General features: G+C 41.4%; 1 protein-coding gene across 1 annotated transcript in view; it reads right to left on the bottom strand.

Annotated features, from left to right (window-relative positions):
- CCDC17 (coiled-coil domain containing 17) overlaps nucleotides 1-13,034 on the bottom strand; it is a 37,239-nt gene extending 24,205 nt beyond the window's left edge. Inside the window, exons 1-2 of the mRNA XM_060231703.1 lie at nucleotides 12,994-13,034; nucleotides 1,208-1,413 (exon numbers count right to left, since the gene is read on the bottom strand). Coding sequence (XP_060087686.1) covers nucleotides 1,208-1,393 — 186 coding nt within the window. The 5' untranslated portion in view covers nucleotides 1,394-1,413; nucleotides 12,994-13,034. The remainder of the gene's footprint in view (nucleotides 1-1,207; nucleotides 1,414-12,993) is intronic.
- Between the last annotated feature and the right edge of the window lie 8,618 nt (nucleotides 13,035-21,652).

Genomic DNA, 21,652 nt, shown 5'->3' with positions numbered 1-21,652 from the left:
GCTAAGTCCCTACCACAGGTAATAATATTAACTGAAATATACACCACGAAGGAAATATTTAGACCTTCCTGATTCAGGGCATCCCCCCCCCAATGATGTTTTAAATTACATAGTTCTGGAACTGCCCTCTGGTGGACATTATCAATCTGTCGCTGGATCCAGAGGGACTGAAAGAGGCTGTGGTTGTACCACTCTTAAAAAACCAAAATTGGATCCTACAGAGCCTTCCAATTATTGCCCAGTCTTGAATCTCTCATTTCTGGGTAAAGTACTTGAGAGAGTGGTGGCAAAACAGCTCCAGAATTCCTAGATGACACATGTGTACTGCACTCATTCCAGTCTGGTTTCTGCCCTGGCCACAGGACAAAGATGGCTTTGGTCACCCTCACAGATGATCTCTGCAGGCAGTTGGATTGAGGTGTGTTGACGCTGCTGTTATTGCTCAATCTTACAGCAGCGTTTGACACTGTCAATCACAGTCTCTTGACCCACTACCTCTATAATGTAGGAGTTAATGGGGTAGTCTTGTAGCGGCTTACCTCATTTCTCCAAGGTCAGGGACAGAGAGTGGTGCTAGGAGAGGGGGTGTCAACTAGGTACCCACTGGTATGTGGGGTTCTTCATGGGGCAATCCTCTCTCCAATATTGTTTAACATCTATATGAGCCCCTTTGCCCAACTGGTATGGAGTTTTGGGCTGGGGTACCCAGCCTTGTCAGGATTCAGTTGCAATTGGAGTGATGGATGTAAAGCAGTTGTGCAAATGTCACTGATAGTGCTCAAAACATCAGTGGTTGTGAATGACAACTCAACCAAACACCCTTTAGAATTACACTATTTTTAACCTCTAAACTGTTTCATTTCTGTTTTGAGATGCAGTAGCAGACATCCCTCAGGCCATACCCTCTGCTTGTATAATTAATAAAGGCTGGTGGGAGGTGAGTGAAGAACCCACTTGCAGCTTACTGCCTTCTGCTTATAACATTTGATTACCTCTTTCCACGGTATTTGTACTGTACATATTGAGAAAGACATAAAAAAGCTGGTAATTTTTTACAAATTTGGGGTCAAGCTTTACCTATTAATAGGACATTAAAACTGATAGACATAACTCTATCTGTCCCAATTTCAGTCCCCTAAATGTACAGAAGTTGAAAATGTAGGCAAATATAATTCTCAACCAGTCAGAGACCAGCAAAATGTTCTACCGTGCTGTCCAGTGTCTCAGTTTGCTTTGGCTCCTTCTCTCTTCTCAATGCTCGTCCCTTCTGGTCTCTGGGATTGTCTGCAAGTTCTCCTCCTATACAGAATTTTTCCACATGCTTCTTCAGCAGCTGCCTAGAACGGAACCTCATCTCACAGCTAGGACAGTGGAAAGCCACCAGATCTGTCATCCTGAGAAGTACTTGACGTTCTAGAAAAGGCACCAATTATCTGAAGTGTATTATCCACTTGATCTTCACTGGCCTAACACAGACACACAGTTAAAACAAGCCATAGGATTTGTGCAGAGACTTGAAACTGCAAATATTGATATTTCCTTCACAATACTGTACCCCATAAAGGCCCTAATGTTTCTTTAAAAATGCTAGGTGATTAGGGTTGCCAAGTTCAATTCAAGAAATATCTGGGGACTTTGGAGGTGGAGCCAGGAGACATAGGGGTGGAGCCAGGAGACATAGTGGGTGGAGTCAGGAACAAGGTTGTGACAAGCATAATTGAACTCCTAAGGGAGTTCTTGCCATCACCTTTTAGATAGATCCAAGTGGGCAGCCGTGTTGGTCTGAAGTAGCAGAACAAAATAGGAGTCAAGTTGTACCTTTAAGACCAACTTAGTTTTATTCAGAACTTAAGCTTTTGTGTGCTCTAAGCACACTTCATTAGACGAGGAATCCAGTACAGTGAGCAGAGCTACACATAGCTGGTAGGCAGTGGCTCAGAATGCAAAATGGTACAAATTTAAGATCCAATGACAGAATAGTAAAATTAAAAAATTGAGCAAACCTTTGATCTAAGTAGCATGAGCATGCAAAAGCAATAAAACGGTAATATGTCAAAATGTGAGAATGTCTGTTAATGACTCTATTGTTATAAGCCTAGGCCATTCAACTAATTTACCTTTTAACATGTAACATACACATAGTTTGCCATTTGGAGAAAAATACGTTAAAATATAGTGGAAGATGGGTTCAGTATATGTACTGGGATAAACAACCAACATCCCTGTTTGAGTATGTCAATACAACTAAAAGAGAAATACATTGGATAGTGATGTTCTTGTCCACCTAATTTACTTTTTAACTAGTAAACATCATTCTAGTATGCTATAGAACAGGGTTTCCCAAACTTTTCTTTCCCATGGCCCAGTTATTTTTATACTTCTCCTTTGTGGCCCACTAAAATTTGGGGTTGGAGCCAGGAAACTTTGGGGGTGGAGCCGGAAGACAGGAATTGTCATTTCCTGTGGTGTCAAGGATCAAGTGATGTCACTTCCGGGGCACACTGAACCAAAACTCCACCTTTTCACTTCCAGGGCACTCCCCCAAACCTGCCTCTTCTTCGGAAGTAAATTCATTTTCAGAAAAATCTTTCTAAAACTCATGCTGAGCCAAAATAGGGGTGGAAAGTGGGTGGTCTTCTCTTTTCACCCCCACACCTGCATGCACCTATCTTTTTGTGTATTCTTCTCCAGCTTGTAAGCACTCCTAATGCCCATGTTCAATTGCATGCACCACCTACACATCCCTTCCTCAACAGCACTGGCCAGTGTATGCAGTTGGGAGTGCTGTTGCCATTGCCATCAGGAATGCCAGCACTGTGTACCACCCACACTGGGCCCTGGCAGCTGCTCTACCTCAAAACATGCTGACACATTTAGTAGGCCCTTCCTTCAGCTACTACTACTGGAACCCTGCCTCAAGCTACAATCAAGCTTGCTTGGCTTCAAGAAAATCTTTCGACAGCTATTTTTCCTACTTTTCTTTGGTTGAAACATGGGGAAATTGCTGTGAAAGGTAGCAGAGAATTGTACTGCAATTAATGAATTAATTTCAAGTTATATGAAGTTCATACAAGCTTTTCTGCAGTTATCCCAAAAAGGATATTTATGAGGGGCTTGCAGCTTTTTACCGGCTTTGTTTCCCATGCCTTTAAAAGCAACCTGTTGTGCAGATACTTAGCCAGTGAACTACTTTCATCCTTTTTAAATGTCTACAGGAGGTGTTTAATTTTGGTGTCAGATAGCTGTTAAAAGCAGGACCAGTAAAATGGTGCCAGGTTCATAGTAACATCTCTTCCAGTGCTGTTGAGATATACCGCAGTAATCTCCAATAATCTCTTTCTGCCCCACACCTCTTACTCTCACTCACTCACACAGAAATCTCAGGGCCCTGCTAGAAGCCCTGCCACTGTTGCTTCCCCCCCCTCCCAGCATCAAGAATACAGACAGAGCATCACTTGCAGGGGAAGAAAGAAAGAAAGAAAGAAAGAAAGAAAGAAAGAAAGAAAGAAAGAAAGAAAGAAAGAAAGAAAGAAAGAAAGAAAGAAAGAAAGAAAGAAAGAAAGAAAGAAAGAAAGAAAGAAAGAAAAGCCTTCCTCACCATCAGATGACCCCAGCCAGCAAAAATTCTGCCCAGTGGTTGCTTGGTAAAAAGCAACCCCTCCCGGCTGAAAAAAACACACACACCCTTCTTTGCCACCCAGGCCTCCTGGGGAAATCTCTCCAAAAGAACATACTGCAAGGCACATAAAAGCTCATACCTTGAAGAACACTTAATGGGGGAGAAGGAAGGAGAGGCAGCCCAGTTCCTCTCTGCACAACACAGAGACAGGGTGGGACTAGCTTTGCTGGGGGGCAGGGCTAGCTTTGGTTTTTCTTGTGACGCGGTAGTGAGGCTTCCATGACCCGGTACCGGGTCACGACCCGGCAAATGGGAAACACTGCTATAGAAAAAAAGAAAAAAGAATACAATAAAATATAGTGAAAATGGGTTAAGTATAGGTAATGAGATAAACAGCCAATATCCCTATTTTGAGTATGTCAATACAAAAAATTATTCTGATACACTATTCTAAAAGAAAAATACATTGGAATACTGTGGATGTATAACCATACTCAGTGAGAGTGGGTTTAGCATCTGCAATGAGATAAAAAAAACAACATCCCAGGACTGAACAGGGTTAGAGCCAGAAGCAAGGGTGTGACAAGCATAATTGAACTCCAAAGGGAGTTCTGACCATATCATTTAAAGGGACTACACACCTTTTAAATGCCTTCCTTCCATTGGAAATAATGAAGGATAGGGGCACCTTCTTTTGAGTCTCATAGAATTGGACCCCCTGGTCTAATCATTTTGAAACTTAGAGGGTGTTTTGAGGAGAGGCACCGAATGCCATGCTGAAAATTTGGTGCCTCTACCTCAAAAAACAGACCCCCCCCCCAGAGCCCCAGATATCCATGGATCAATTCTCCATTATACCCTGTGGGAATCGGTTTCCACAGGGAATAATGGAGTGCCCAGCAGACATTTCTGCCCCCCCCCCCGCTTTCTGATGACTCTGAAGTGGGGGGAGGGCCTCCAAACTGGGGGATCCCCTGCCCCCACCTGGGGATTGGCAACCCTATTGGTAGAAAAAGAAGCTGCAAACTTGGTAGCTCTCTATGGAGTAGGAAAAGTTGTACAGCCATATTGGTCCATACACAATTTAAAAAAACAAAAACAAAATCCATGCAATATCTTTTATCCAGACCAACCAAGTCAACACAGTCTGAATTCAATCACAGTCACAAAGTCTTTGTCCTTTCACAGAAATACAGAAACCAATCCAAGTCCATCCATGGAACCTTTTGATCTGCCAACCCTCCAGTATACATCTCTTCTTGCTCTAGTGTCACCTATTGATTTAGCTTCCTGCTTTAAACTGAAAGCTATCACATAATGCATGTTCCATTTCCATTCCTCCATTGTCCATACTCTGATGTTGCAAAATATGATACCTTTTCCCAGCGTTTATCTGGTAACATAAAGCAAAACCCACCATGTGTAAACATATAAAGCACTTGCCACAAAACAGTACAAAATTTAATGTTTGTATATTGTGAGCAACCTCCGAATAAACAATTATTATGTTTCACTAATGAATAATCAATATTTTGCCTACTGTAATTTGTTTAAGTTAAAGTCAATTCCAAAGCAAAAAAAAGTATATGAAAATTCCCCACTTTCAGAACAGAAATTGAAATTGAACTCAAAAAGATTAGTTCTTAATAAGTTGTGCCTTGGAACTCCTACACTTCAAATAAGTCTTTCTTCATAATCCATGATCCTACAGATACCTGATGTACATCTATTTCGGAAAATCTTTATCAAGAATCACCCATAACAATCTCAGAGAAAGCACGCCAAGAACTTACTAACAACTTACCTTTTTGAGCTGGACTTCAATTTCTGTTCTGAAAGAAGGGAATTTCCGTATACTTTGCATGAATTGTATTTGACTTTGATTTGCTTTAGAATTAACTTGAATGAATTACAGTAGGCAAAATATTATTTATTAGTGAAATAATTGTTTATTTGGAGATTGTTCATAGTATACACATTACTTTTTGTACTATTTTGCTGCAAGTGCTTCATTTGTTTACACATAGTGGGTTTTGCTGTATGTTGCTATTTTGACACTGTGTTTCCCTGTAGTTTCTTTGTTCAGCATTTATCTGGTGGCACCTATCTGGAACAAGGAAATGGCACTTGCAGGAAGAAAACAAGTCATGGTTATTTGCTTCCTACTGGAACAGCCTGAAAGCACTATTCTCTGATAGATTTTGTAGCTTGGCTATCATAACATGGTGATGATGGAAAAAAATGTAATGGGAGCTTATCCTCTCAATTACTATGTTACTTTTTCCTGAGATGAACCTTGCTACTGAAAATTGGTACTCACAGCCCTGGAACTTTGTCTCAAAATAAAGCACTTACTCTCTTAACAGTTTCTGCCGATGGTTACCAGAATTTTCCAGGAACATTCAAATATTACAAGAAGAGACTTGTCATATGTAATTGGAGCAACTGTCCTCAAGAATTAGAGAAAGCCTGGGTTCAATTTACAGCTTCATCCCTCTAAGCCGTCACATGACAGAGGAAGAAAAAGGAGGGGTGTTAATTTAATATTTGTAAGCGGAAAATAAACATTTCCAAGATGGCTTTTGGGATTCAGTAGTGCTGCACAAAAGACAGGCAAGGGTGCATAAAGATTCACAATAACTGTACTTGTAAGATGGAAAAAGAGACAGGAAGAAATGCATCCCTATACCTGGAGAGAAATCCTAAAGTAACTGCAATCCAAGGACTAACCTGTTCTGAAGCAGAGCTGGTTTTCACTGCCAGCACCTGAAGGGCTTAAACCAGCATTTGGAGTTTCCAGTTGCTATGCTAGTTACTGGGGGTGGTGCCAGTCTGCCAAATGAATAGCACAAAGGTGCTCAGCATGACTAGGATGATCTCCATGGATATGACTACTGTTTGTTTGTGCTCACTTTGGCTGGGATAAATAGCACTTAGGAACCAGTAAGGACACAGCTGGTTGACATTTGGCTGCTATAAGAGGAAGGGGTGACCTGTGTGCCCTGAAGGATTCACTCTATTCCTTTGTGTTATCTGTGAAAGTAGGAAGGGCCCACACAGTTCTGTTCACTGTGACTGCAATAAAAGTCAGCTGGATCTCTAATCCTAGTTCTGTGATACAGAATGGACCCCAGGACTCAAAAGCTGGTATCCAGATGCCTCGGACACAGAAAGAACCTTCTACTGATGTAATCCCTAAATGGACAAGTGAAAAATGTATATGTCGGCAACGGAGAGGAATAAAATGACCAAAAATAAATTGAACTTATTGCATGAATTAAACCTTCAAACACTTACAGCACTATTTGATAATCTATGGTGAAGGGGGAGGTCCTGTGTATACCTGCACAGTTGGGTTCCAACTCCTGATTGGGAAAAACCTGGAGATTTGGGCAGTGGAGTCTAGGGAGAGTGGGGTTTGCTATACCAGTCAGGATGGTAGGCATGTAACAACTTGTAACAAAGAGATGCCAATGAAGGATTCTGGAGTGAGCCAATAGGAGTAACTATTGCCTGCTGGGGTGGGGCGTGGCTAACCATGGCCAGATTGTATATTGTTGCAGTTTTAGCCATGTTCCTCTGTGACTGTTTCTTCTTGCAATAAAGTGTTCTTTGTTGACTCAGAGCTGGCTGAACTCACTTTATTTCAGCACGCCTGCTCGTCTCAATAGAATGAATCATGGGCTCATAAAATCACTACATGCAAGGAATATTATACACAAGTGGGAACCCACAAGGACTCACAGGAGGCATCTCACTTCCCTGTCTCCCACTATTTCCTCTTTCCCTTTCCTGAAAGTCCCCATAGTATCTCCCATTTTCCTGCTTCCTTCTATCCTAGAGTTGTCAACCTCTGGGTGGGAGCTGGAGATCTCCTGGATCACAACAGATCTCCCAGCTACAAATATCAGTACCTCATAGCGTCCTATTGAAGTTAGAAAATCTCTGGAGATTTGGGGGTGGAGCCTTGAGAGGGCAATGTATTGTTCAGAAGTCACTACAAGCTCTAAGTTTGAGGAGTGAGTTGCTAAAGGCATGAAGACAATAAACATTAAAAAAATATTAGGGTTGCCAAGTAGGGTTGCCAAGTCCAATTCAAGAAATATTTGGGGACTTTGGGGGTGAAGCCAGGAGCAAGGGTGTGACAAACATAATTGAACTCCAAGGGAGTTCTGGCCATCACATTTAAAGGGACAGCACACCTTTTTTAAATGCCTTCCTTCCATAGGAAATAATGAAGGATAGGGGCACCTTCTTTTGGAGCTCATAGAATTGGACCCCCTGGTCCAATTGTTTTGAAACTTGGGAGGTATTTTGGGGAGAGGCACTCGATGCCATACTGAAAATTTGATGTCTCTACCTCAAAAAACAGCCCCTCCAGAGCCCCCGATACCTCCAGATCAATTCCCCATTATACCCTATGAGAATTGATGTCCACATAGGGAATAATGAAGTGCCCAGCAGATATTTCCTCCCACCCCCCCGTTTCTGGCGACTCTGAAATGAGGGCTTGGCATCTCTACCCACAAATTGCTGCCAACTTCTTCAAAGTAACACAGACACACCATCTCAAGAGGAAGCCTTTCCAATGGGAGACTGAAACCTCTGGAGCTGGAAAGTCAGATGGTGGCTTTGGGGGCAGGGCTTCCCCCCCGCCGGCCAGCTGACTGGGGGCGGGAATGAGCCTGGGAAAGCAGAAGAACCCCCGCTGGGACCTGGGGATTGGCAAGCCTATTGCCAAGTCTCCAGCTTCCTGTAGTGGGGGACTTGCGTGCGTGCGACACAATGACATCACCTGGAAATGACATCATCAAAATGGCAGTGCCTGCGGGCTGCTCTAGGCATTTCTGGAAAAACTCTATGATTTTCCCCAGATGCTTTAGCCATTTGGGAGGTAAAAACTCTGTGGTATCTATTGTACCATAGAGTTTTCCCTCCCAAATGGCTAAAGCGTCTGAGAAAACCATAGAGTTTTCCTGGAAATGCCTAGAGTGGCCCTGTGTGCACGCCACCATTTTGATGACATCACTTCCGGGTGACATCATTGTGCCAGCAACGTAGGGGGTGGGTTGGGAACCTCCCAGGCTGGGCAACCCCCACCTGGACCGGGGGCTTGGCAGCCCTAAAATATATATATCTGGAGCAGGAAACCAGCCAGAGAAGCAGTTGGACCTTTGGATGACAAAGGGATTGCCAGATGGGGGGATGGCAAAGAAGCTCAATTAATTGCTTGCTTCTGTGTTCACTGTGAAAGACACATACCCATGTCCCAGCTACTATTTTCAGGAATCCTAGAGTGTCCCTGGTGTGATGACGTCACTTCCAGATGTTAGTGCACTGTGCGAGTGGAGTGTGCAAGAGGAACAAGTCCCCCGCCACAGTGGCAGAGGGATTTGGCAACCCTAATCCAGGCAGCCCGTCCAGATTTGGCTCCTGGAAGCTCTCCCTTTTTTCTTTCTAAATCATGGATGGCCAAACTGTGGCTCAGGAGCCATATGTGACTCTTTCACTCATATTGTGTGGCTCTTGAAGCCCCCCCACCCCGGTCAACTGGCTTGGAGAAGGCATTTGTCTCTTTAAATCACTTCTCCAATCCAATTCAGCCAGCAGCTTGGAGAATGCATTTAAAGTTGCTTTCTTTCCACAACAGCAGAGGGGAGCTGTAAGATAGCTCTCCAGTGGCCATCCTTACCTGCTGAAACCCTTTAACAGTATCCAGCAGCTGCAGCAGAGGGAAGCACCATCTTTTGGGTTTCTGCTTAGCAACTCAAGGAAAGGCAGGATGTACATTTGAGAAATAAGCAATAAACAAACTGTTTGCCTTGCAGGGAAGAAAATCAAAACATTGAGAGCTGAGCTGGGCCAGGCCAGGCACCTTGGCCTTCTTGTGTCAGTAAACATTTTTGAATCTTCGCATCACTGATGCAACAGACCAGCCTATTCCCCTGCATGGCATTTAAGTGGCCCCCAAACCACAGTGCTCTCAGAGGTGATGTAATTCTGCTACAAAAACGGTTACAGACATTCCAGGTGACTGTGAAATACTATTAAATTTAAAATCCTATACAATTTCTGATGGGTTAGGGTTATGATGATCTGAAACCAAGTCAATCACTTCCTAAAAGGATTTGATTGTGGGCTTTTGAGGTGCTACTGACCTTCTGATCAAGCCATAGATCTTTGCTCCACAAACAATGAGCAAAACCACCCACTTTTTATTTTCAGCAGCCATATGAAGCCCTGAGAGAGTCCTTCTGCATACTGGATTCAGTCGTCTGAATCCTAATCAAACTCTAATCATCCCATAGAAAGGCATTCTGTGCTTCAAAACAGCTCTACTGTTACTTATGGAGTATAAAGATACTTGCCAATCCCATCTTTGACAGCAGTGTAATGTATGAGGTCCAAATCAGCCCAGTGGAGCAGGTAGAACTATATTTATTGCTGGTTCATATCATATGGCCTCAGCCAGGTTTCCATCTTGGAACAGTCCACAAACAAGAACAACCCCAGCCACACCCATGCCCAGTTCTATTCCCCAGTGTAATAAATAAAAAAGAAAAAGAAACACAGTTGAGAAATTGGCAAAAACAGGCAACAAACTGTATGGCACTGTATAAATCTTATAAATCTGGTCTAAATGACTAAACTAGGCCACTAGGAGAGAAAATTGAACATATATTACAGAAATAGTATGGAAGCTTTCAAGGAAAAGAAAGAGGAAATGTGGAGGAGTGGAGGAGTGGAAAATGAGATTCCCCTCCCAATATGTTCCCAGCTTGTTAACTCATAAGTCTGCAGCCCCAGGGAGTCCCCCCAAGCAGACAGAGATCCCTTGTTTGTCTGTGGGTTTGCCTGCTTATGCTGCCTTGCATCATTTACCTTGGCACCTGTTGCTTAACTTTTAGATACATTCAGGTAGGCAGCCATGTGGCACCTTTAAGACCAACAAAGTTTTATTCAAGGTATAACATTTTGTGTGCATGCATACTTCTTCAGGTACAATGAAACAGAAGTTATCAGTCCATACATATAGGTAGAGGTGAGCAGTAAGTTAGCATACAACATAATGAAGATGTTAACATTCATAGACCAAGCAGGAATAATAAGCTTGGTTTATATTGCTACTGCTTGTTTGGGTTTGATTCCAGAGGGAAAACATAGTGAGGGAAATCAATATGTCAAAATTGGAGACTGATTGACAGATGTACCTTAATTGTGGAATGCTGAAAATAACTGAGGCCCTGTCATTATGCTTCATCCATCTCCTCTCAAGGATGAAGGTGACCTTACAACATCTTTAAAGTGGGGCAATTGGCTGTATAGTGTTATCTCCCCTGTCCTCAGACTAGAGAAATACATTCCAATCTACCTTTCCAAATTTCATTACATTCTACTATTCAGGATGTCACATTACAATCTATTATTCTAACCTATTATTCCAAATAAGAAATAAAATAAGGAGAACATATGGCCCTCCTGGTGAGAATACAGATGTCAGAGCTGAATGAAGTTAGCATACGTAGTGAGATAAGAAACCAGTATTCCTGTAAAGTCCTGGAGATTCCATTGTTCTCAGTGTTATAATATCTTGCAACTCAGCAGTTTCCCTTTCTAGTCTGTTCCTGAAATTCCTTTGCAATAAAATAGGTACTCTGAGGTCACCAACTGAATGTCCTGGAAAGCCGAAGTGTTCTCGACTTGGTTTCTCAGTCTTGATTCTTGATGTCGGATTTGTGCCCCTTTATCAATGACTGGTGCTTGCACAGGGGACAACCTTTACCTTTTTATCCTTTGGTGTAGGGTTTCACCTGTTTCAGTTCAACAGAGAACTGAAGGGCATTTTTGGCACATATACAGTTTAGATGAGCATGTGAATAAGTCTAAGATGATATAGTTGATGTTGTTAGGTCCAATGATTACGTTGTCTGTATGTGGCAGCAAAGTTGTCATCTGTGTTTATTGCAAGCTTTGGTACCAATGTCCATGTTAAAATTAGATGTTGTATTACTGTGGGTGAGGAGCTCTTTGAGACTGGGGGTTGTCTGTGCACAAGAAACAACTACACCCTGCAATACTTTTGAAAGAGAACTGTCATTATCCAGTAGAGTTGTAAGTCACTGATGATGCATTGAACTGTTTTGAGTTGTGAGCTCTATGTGACCACTAGTGGTGTACTGTATTGTCACTTTTGGGTTGTCTTGCAACAGGTTTTCTCTAGATACTATTCTGCCTTTGTTAATCTGTTTATTGACTTAATCAGGTGAGTTCTTTAGTTCCAAAAAGGTTTATTGTAGATTCCTCAGGTGAGAACCTGTCTGTAGAATTGGAGCAGATGTGGCTGTAGCATGGAGATAGTGATTCATACACATACACAGCCAGCATCTGATGCATGATCACTATGCTCTTATTTACTACCACTGAAGTGGTAAACACAGCCAGCTGCAATGAAAGCACTGTATGAAGACTAAGTATGTATCTCTATTTCAACAGGTATACAGCACTCCCAGGAGATATGGAATATTTTAGCATGTAAGATTTAGCATATAAGCATATTTTAGCATGTAAGATTAAAATTTCATATCTAATACTCTCTTGTACTGTTTCTCTCACATTGTTCACATCAGAGGTGTGTCAATAATACAGGACAGGATGCAGAAGAGAACTGAGCAGGTTCATATTTGCATTCTAGGTCTATTTAAACCTAATGTCAAGAGCTGCTTTTCCTATCTTCTATCAACAGCGATTAGCCCTGATAGCTAACCCTGTTTGCTCACAAGAAAGCATTTCTAATAAAGGAAATAGGGTTACTAAATGGAATCGGTCAAGAGAGCACTTTCATAAATGGAATAGGGTTGTGATTTATTGTGCTGCTTGTAGTATTATCTTGTTTGTACTGCATTGTTTTCTAATTTTGGTACTCCAGTTGCTGCATTGTTTATGGTGTAATTTAGATTACTTGCTCTTTATTGACCCCCTCCCCAATTTTATAACCCACCCTGAGTCGTAGGAAGAAAGGCAAACTATCAGTAAACAAATGGGCCATGTATCTCTGGGGCTTGGGGAGGAGAGGGAAGTCAATGGATTATAATGCCATCGAGTGCACTTTTCAAATAAGCCATTTTCTGCCAGGTGAACTGATATCTGTTGTCAGGAGATGAGCTGTAATCCCAGATCTCCAGCCACCGAGAAGCTGGCAACCCGTTTCACCCAAGCTAACTAGCTAGTCGGTTGTTATGAAGTTATCAATACAAATACAGTGGTTAGAACACCAGTCTTCCTGCCCTTCGGCGGAACATGGGCCTGAAGGCCATCCCATCGTTTATGTCACATTTTGAACAAGTAAAAGTAACCTTGAATGGAAACGAAAATACCTCGGAAATACAGAAAGGCGCTTGCAGAAGGCGAATGCTTTGCTTTTTCACTGCACGTCGCGCGATAGTTCCCCCTCCCCTTTGTGAAGCAGGGGGTTATGGGAAGAGTCCGTAAGTTCATTTACATTTCACGTTGAGCAACCATGATGCATTGCAAGAATAAACGATTTCTCAGTATTTTTAGTGCTTCTTCGACAGTAAATAGTTCTTTTCTAAATGGGTAAAAATACTGAAACTTGTCTATACTACAAAAAATGTAGGGTTGTATCAGTACCTCATTAGCGTCACTGTGACTTGTAAAACAGGTACTCGTATTTTGGCAGCTGTGCTGCGGTTAGTCTGTATTCTCTTTTCCTCCATTTGCGTAATTTATTTATTTACTTCATTTATATAATTTTTTGAGGCCCTACTACGGTAAGGGCTATTGTGGTTGTGTCAAAAATATTTGTAATTCTTAGTTATTTTGACTTTGTTGGCTTTGTATTTCTATGTGAGTTTTCTAATTGTTCTTTTTGTCCTATAATATTATCTGTTATACTACTACATTTTTATTGTTAATCTATTTTTTTCTTTATAAGAAATGATTATTAGTGCCATTCTTATGTTATTTTTCAAATCTTATTTAAAGAGATATAACCAATTTATTCAATATTTTTTTCTTGCCCCTAGGTTACCCAACATGTATACTGCATTTTACCAAATTAAAAAGAGCTTGTGAGAAACAGACGTTCCCCTCGAATACAGGCGTAGTTCTAGAACAAAGTTAGAGTCCAGTGGCACCTTTTAAGACCAACAAAATTTTATTCAGTGGATCAAACAACCACTCCATTCACCACCACCAAGACATGCAAATAATAATAGGTAACTAATATAGCTTTTTAGTTACCAGCATAGGAATGTCCAAGCGGGCGGCCATGTTGGTCTGAAGCAGTTGAACAAAGCAGAAGTCAAGTCGCACCTTTAAGACCAACCAATTTTTATTTAGAACGTAAGCTTTCGTGTGCTCTTAAGCATATTTCATCAGACAAGGAATCCGGTACACTGAGCAAAGCCATACATAGCTGAGCAGAGCCATACGTAGCTGGTAGGCAGTGGCCCAGAATGCAACATGGTACAGATTTAAGAACCAATGACAATGAAGTAAAATTATCTGGTAGGCAGTGGTTTAGAATGTAAAATGGTACAATGACAGAATAGTAAAATTAACAAATTGAGCAAACCTTTGATCTGAGTAGCATGAGCATGCGAAATGTGAGAATGTGAATGAGAATGAGCATGAGAATGTGAGATTGTCTGTCAATGACAATGGGAGATGAGTTCAATATATGTAATGGGATAAGCAACCAAAGTCCCTGTTTGAGTGTGTCAATACAGCTAAAAGAGAAATACATTGGATAGTGATGTTCTTGTCCACCTAATTTACTTTTTAACATGTAAACATAATTCTAGTTTGCCATAGGAAAAAGGAATACAATAAAATATAGTGAAAATGGGTAAAGCATATGTAATGAGATATACAGCCAATATCCCTATTTTGAGTATGGCAATACAAATAATTATACTGATACACAATTCTAAAAGAGAAACACATTGGAATACAGTGGATGTATAGCTATACTCATTGAGAGTGGGTTTAGCATCTGTAATGAGATAAAAAACCAATATCCATGTTCAGTCCTGGGGAGGTGTTTGTTCCAAGTTTCATAATAATTTGTAATTCAGCAATTTCTCTCTCCATTCTGTTCTTGAAGTTCCTTTGCAGTAAAACAGCTACCTTGAGATCACCCATTGAATGCTTTGGAAGGTTAAAGTGTTCTCCCACAGATTTCTCAGTTGTGATTCCTAATGTCAGATTTGTGTCCATTTATCCTTTGGCGTAGGGTTTGCCCTGTTTGCCCTATGTAGAGAACTTAAGGGCATTGTTGGCATTTGGCATGTATAATGTTGGAAGATGAACAAGTGAATGAGCCTGAGATGGTATAGTTAATGTTGTTAGACCCAGTGATAGTGTTGTCTGGGTGTATGTGGCAGCAAAGTTGACATTAGGTTTATTGCAAGCTCTGGTACCGCTGTTCATGCTCAGATGAGATGCTGTATTGTTGTGGGTGAGGAGTTGTTTGAGGTTGTGTGCAAGAAAAGGTTTACCCCCCAGTGCTTTTGAAGGAGAGCTTTCACTGTCCAAAAGAGGTTGTAAGTTGTTGATGATACGTTGAACTGTTTTAAGTTGAGAGTTGTGTGTGACCACTAGTGGTATTCTGTTATTTTCTCTTTTGGGTCGTAACAGGTTTTCTCTGGGTATCATTCTGGCTTTGTTGATCTGTATCCTGACTTCATCAGGTGGGTACTTTAGTTCCAAAAAGGTTTGATGTAGATCTCTCAGGTGAGAATCTCTGTCAGCAGGATTGGAGCAAATGCGGCTATAGCATAGAGCCTGGCTGTATACAATGGATTGTTTGGGGTGGTAGCTGGAGGCATGCAGGTATGTTTGTCGGTCAGTAGGTTTCCAGTATAAAGTGGTGTCAGTGCGTCCATTGTTTAGTTTTACAGTGGTGTCCAGAAAATGTATTTCTTGCATAGACTGGTTAATTGTCAGGTTGATGGTAGGGTGAAAGTCATTGGAAGCCTGATGGAATGCGTCCAGGGCTTCTTTACCATGTGTCGTCAATGTAACAAAGGTATAAGGTAGATATGAGTGGGTGGGAGTCTAGGAAGCGCTGCTCTAAGTCAGCCATAAAGATGTTAGCATATTGTGGGGCCATGCGGGTGCCCATGGCTGTACCATTGATCTGTAGGAAAAGTTCATTGCCAAATCTGAAATAGTTATGGATGAGAACAAAATGGCACAGTTTGGTAGCAAAGTCAGCTATGTTTTTATCAGAGATTATATTACTTACAGTTTGTAATCCATCTTGATGTGGGATGTTGGTATGTAGGAATGATCACTGACACGAGTGTTTTGGGAGAAGAAAAAGTTCTGCCTTGCCTCTCTGAGCAAGGGTTTATTTATTCCTGTTCCACTTACACAAAAAATAATTCAGCTTACTGCATCGCAACAGACAAAGCACTAACAGAAAGACAACTGCCCAGTTACCATGAGGTCGTGTCTGCATAGTCTACAGAAACTAATACCAGCTCAGCAGTTGTCAGGAATAGATTTATCTGAGGAAGCAGAAATGCGGTTTGAACATGGGTGTAAGGATCTTGTGCTCTTGTGTCATCAGAATTATAGGGAAGCAGGTTGGTGTGCTGATTGCATGATCCTCCCACATCTCACTCTTTTTTATTTATTTATTGTAAGCTTATTTTATTAAGGCAATTTTGTGTGATCATAATTCTGTGTGACCACTCAGAAAGGCAGTTAAGTGACAATTTGGTTTCGACATTCTCAGGAAAGACACTACAATGGGGTAAGGATGGACAAAGACAGGGTAAAGATGAACCACAGGAGGAAAACAGACAGTGTTTGGGATTACTCATTTACACTGGCACAGTTCAGGATCGTTTCATGTAGAGAAGATGTGTGTGTGGAGGGGAAAAAGTCATGCAGAGGCATGCCTTGGCTGTGCAGCCCAGCCTTCCAGTGTAGAGTTTTGCTGGTCTCCATCATGGGGCCTTTCTGGGTGCACAGACTAGTTTGAGAGGGCCCACCATGTCTTTCAGGGCTACCCTCTTTATTTAGCAGTACCCGGTATCAATTCCCCTCCTTTTTGCTGCCTAACCCTTGTGTGCCATATTTTATGATGTGCTGCCACTCAGACTTCATACAACCAGGGTTTAGACAGACTTGGGACCAGGGGAAGGGCCTAGAAATGTCAACCACCAAAAGGTAAGCCCTACATGCATGAGGGAAAGCTATGTGTCTTGGTATTGACAATTCTTTATCAATAAACATTACTAGTTATGATGCAAGAATTCAAAAACTCATCTCAATTTCTAAAACACATAAGGGACATATGCAAGTGACATGCTATAAACTGAATAAATTCATGTGCCTTTATGGCAAGCAACTTATTGTAGCCTAGGTGATCAAGATACACACATTCAGACATAGGTGAGAGCATTGCCAGAGATGGGCAGTCCATACTGGCTATATTGACATAGGAAAACCATTTCACTGTTCATTTCTTGTTCCCCTCCTCCCTTAGTCTAACAAAAGGAGTTCTTTCTTGAGTTCATGGAGAGTTTGCATGCTCTATGCATGACAATCTTTTCACAGGGAAATATGTTTCTATTGCAGCCAAAAGGAATTCTTTTTATTTGGAAGTACAACTTGGAAGTGGCAGTGGGGCTGCTATTGTGATCAGCTAGGGCAACCAGCCTTTTGCTAGGCAGAGGAATTTCCCTGGAAATAAGTTTTCTCCGTAACTCAGTTTCGATGGGGTTTTCGGGGAGGCCTTCCTTCCAACATCAATGAGGCATGACCAGGCAAATTTCAGGACCTCTGGGTAGATATGGAAGAGCCTGGAAAACATACTTGGAGAAACAAACAAACAAAACAACAATAATAGATGCTTTTTTCCCTTTAAAGCTTTTCTTGGCTGTCCACAAATTGCATAACTTGAGCTCAACCTTGTTGAGATAGGGCTGCACATATTAGCTAAATTACCACACTTGTTTTGGACTGGAGACTTCCTCCTCCTCACATGGAATTTTAGTTTGACAAGGTCTCTACCCTTCCAATGTTAAAGGGCAAATTTTATACACCATACATTATGCAGAATACAAATCCACAATATAAACCTATGCATCACTTCTCATGATTCAGGCTAGTGTACATCCTTATAGGAAGCATGCACCTAGAGATTCATGAGAGGCTTTTTACTTTGTTGCAACAGATATGAATTTTAAAAAAGAAAACATGAAATTGTGCACATGATTGGAGCTCCAAGAAGATTACCAGAGTGGGAATTACCCCTGGATTATGAAAATGGTCACAAAAAGGAAAGAAAAACTTTTGCTATAGCTGTGGAACATATGAAATTGTCAAAAATAAGAAAAATTTCAAAAACAAACAAAACAGAGGCCTCAATAGAACACTGCCAGCTTTAACATACATGTATACGAGGGATCAGACCCAAAATGATTAGAGAAATGGATCAGAGAATTTAAACCATTGGAAATCAGTGGGGTGATCAAGTCCCACTGAACCCCATTTTTCTCTGCGCCAGCTCATCCAAAATTTGTTCTGTGGGTCTCACATAAGTGTGAGAGTGGGTTTCAACAAACTTTAACAACAAAATCCTAAAAGCAAATTCTGGTTAATACACCTTGACAAACACACAAAACAATTCTTAAATCTATTTATAATAAGCATGCAATATATATATATAAACTTAGGAGAAAACCTAGTAAGGAGCTTGCACAGCCAAGGAGATGTGTGGGGCAGTGCAAAGATATAATTCAAAACTGATGCATAAAGCAGGATGCTAAAACATGCACCTTGATGAAGAAGGTTGAAATAATGGAGAGGCTGAAACTTAAAACAAGCAAATGGAAATGTGTTATCCAGTAGCAAGCCAGGCCAGGACTGTAGACTGGATTGAAACACAAAATCAAGCAGAACTAGAGTCCAACCATGGTAAGAACATGAAATATAGAAAGGATTTTCTTAACAAAACACTCAGAAAAGGTCAAACTCTAACAAGATACTCTAGAGGCATAAAATAAAATAGATAACCATGTAGATGCCTCTTTCCACAGGTAAGAGGTTCACCAAATAGCTAAATAGGAAGATTGATATGTACAGTTCATAGATGGAACATAACTATAAATGACATTAAGAGAGCAGATGAAGATATACATTTGAGGAATGCAGAACATTATTAAAGTCCAGATTTCTAATGAAGACCAAGAGTTTTCAGGAATTTTGTCTAGTGAATTATCAACAGATCTAGAAAAGGTATTTCTATGAGAAACACAACACTGAGAATAATTGGGTCACTGATAAAACAAAATATTAGTTTTTCAAGACTTAAAAGAAGATGCACAGTGAGAGGGTAGTTTTATCCAAGGAAAGGTACAGATGTTCTTCTATAACACATACTATAACTTCAAATGAAAAAAGGTCTTGTAGGAACCAAAATTTGTGACGTAGAATTTTAAAACACTGTTCTTTTCAGAAAATAAAAATTCAGTACCAACAACAAAAAGGAATTTTCAGATTTAAATGAATGAAAAATGGGGAAAGTTCAAAGTAAGATAGAAAACTGTGTTAAATGTAACACTAGCAGCTTTGACAGGAGACAGAATACATACACTCAAACAATAGAAACTAGTCATGGATTTCATTGTGAGTTGCAAAAACAGCAGCCATCAAATTCTCTGGAGAAGGCTCTTGCCCAGCCTCTTCCAACGTTTCAGGCTGTGATTGAAATTGGGAATCAGATTTGGGAGACCCTGATGCCATGCCATCTTTAGCCAGGCGAATACAACGTGTCAGAACCCACAAAAGACCTGCAAGAGAAAACACATCAGCATGCTTGCACCCCCAGGTAATAAGGGGAGCTGGACGACGCCAAGTTAATAAGCCCAAAGACCAAATTCAATTGTTCCTGAACATGCATTTGGGCAGGAACCCTCATTTTCACTCCTTTTAATTGTTTTTGAAGAGTGGTTTTCAATGTCTGATTAGCATGTTCCACAATAGCTTGACCTGTGGAATTATAAGGTATACCAGAACTGAGACTGATGTCTCAGTTTTGGAAACCAGCAGAATAGTAGGCAGGGCCATTGTCTGTCCTGAGTTTTTGAGGTTTGCCCAGGACAGTGATGGCAGCAATTAAGTGAGCAATGACATGAGTAGCAGACTCCCCTCTTTGAGGAGTGGCCTGTTGATGCGCTTAGAGCCCAAGAGGGTGATCCTTAGTGACGCAAGAATGAAGGTTGCACACAGTAGTTGTAAAACCACTATATACATTTATTTACACACCAATCACTCTCCACTCCGACAATATGCTCCGCTGCACTTCATTAACCCACACACACCAAAGTGTCTTTGTACATTTATACATTGAGCAGCCAATCAGCAACTTGCTGTGTCATGCTGACTGTGCTGGCTGATGCAATATCCCTGGCACCCAGCCACCTGCTGTCATCTAGATGATCTAGCCTCCAGCATTAGTTTCACTTTCCAGCATGTGCTATAAGCTGTCACTTCTTTCATATACAAGCGACATGGCCCACTACCTCAAAGGCAGAAATAAGGTGAGCCATGACATGCTTTGTGGCTTCACCACAGTGAGCAGCCCAGAGTACATGTCTATGCAAACATGGGCACAGCATCAGGGTTTCAGTGAGCAGCCCAGAGTACATGTCTATGCAAACATGGACACAGCATCAGGGTTTCAGGGAAACTATATGGTTAACATCCATTTGCCAAAGTTTGTTAGGGAGCACCTTCCCCATGAGGAAAGGTTAAAACACTTGAGGCTCTTTGGCTCTTTGGCTGCAGGGTGATATGATAAAGGTTTACAAAATTATGCATGGGATGGAGAAAGCAGAGAAAGAAGTATTTTTCTCCCTTTCTCACAATACAAAAACTTGTGAGCATTCAATGAAATTGCTGAGCAGTCAGGCTAAAACAGATAAAAGGAAGTACTTCTTCACCCAAAGGGTGATTAACATGTGGAATTCACTGCCACAGGTGGTGGCAGCTACAAGCATAGCCAGTCCCAAAAGGATACTAGATAAAAATATAGAGCAGAGGTCTATCAGTTGCTATTAGCCACAGTGTATATATACATATATATGTGCATGTGTGTATGCATAGAAGACAACATTGGAACTACATTCTGCTCTCCACTCACAACAGACACCCTGTGAGGTGGGTGGGGCTGAGAGAGCACTGACAGAAACTGCCCTTAACCAGAACAACCTCTGAGAGGGCTTTGACCGCCCAAGGTCACTCCAGCAGTTGTAAGTGGAGGAGTGGGGAATCAAACCTGGCTCTTTCAGATAAGAGTCCACACACTTAATCACTACACCAAACTGACACATATATTGGTCACTGTATGACACAGAGTGCTGGACTGGATGGGCCACTGGCCTGATCCAACACAGCTTCTCTTATGTTAGTTTGCAAACCACACAGGTTAACAGCATAAATAGAGAAATAACATCTTTCAAAATCTTATCAGCATATGCATTGCCCTGAGCAATCACACCAGGAAGATTAAAATAGTTTTCACTATGAGCAACAATTTCAGCCTGCTGCACTGAGCACTGCTGTAAAGTATGTCTTTTACACTTTCTCCCCAGCAAACTGAGTACTCATTTGACCAACCTCAGAAGAATGGAAGGCTGAGTAACCTTGAGGCAGCTACCTGAATCCAGCTTCCGCCGGGATCAAACTCAGGCCATAAGCAGAGCTCAAGACTGCAGTACTGCAGCTTTAACACTCTGCACCACGGAGCTCTTTTTGAATCCAAATTAGCATTTTCCTTGGCCAATTTCATCATCAATTTTCCTGCTGCATCAGGATTATCAACCTGTCTTCTGATTGCTGCCTGAAGACAATTGATAAAGACTAAACAGGGCTCTTGTGGCTTTTCAGTAGCATATTAGACCACATCCCCCAATATTAGCATATTAGGTCACACACTCATTTGCATATTAGGCCACACCATCTGGGATAATCAAGTGCAAACTGAACCGGGACACT

Source organism: Heteronotia binoei, chromosome 2, assembly GCF_032191835.1.
Source record: "Heteronotia binoei isolate CCM8104 ecotype False Entrance Well chromosome 2, APGP_CSIRO_Hbin_v1, whole genome shotgun sequence".
Lineage (NCBI taxonomy): Eukaryota > Metazoa > Chordata > Lepidosauria > Squamata > Gekkonidae > Heteronotia > Heteronotia binoei.
The sequence above is the reverse complement of the archived record's forward strand: the minus strand, read 5'-3'. Positions and strand labels throughout refer to the sequence as shown.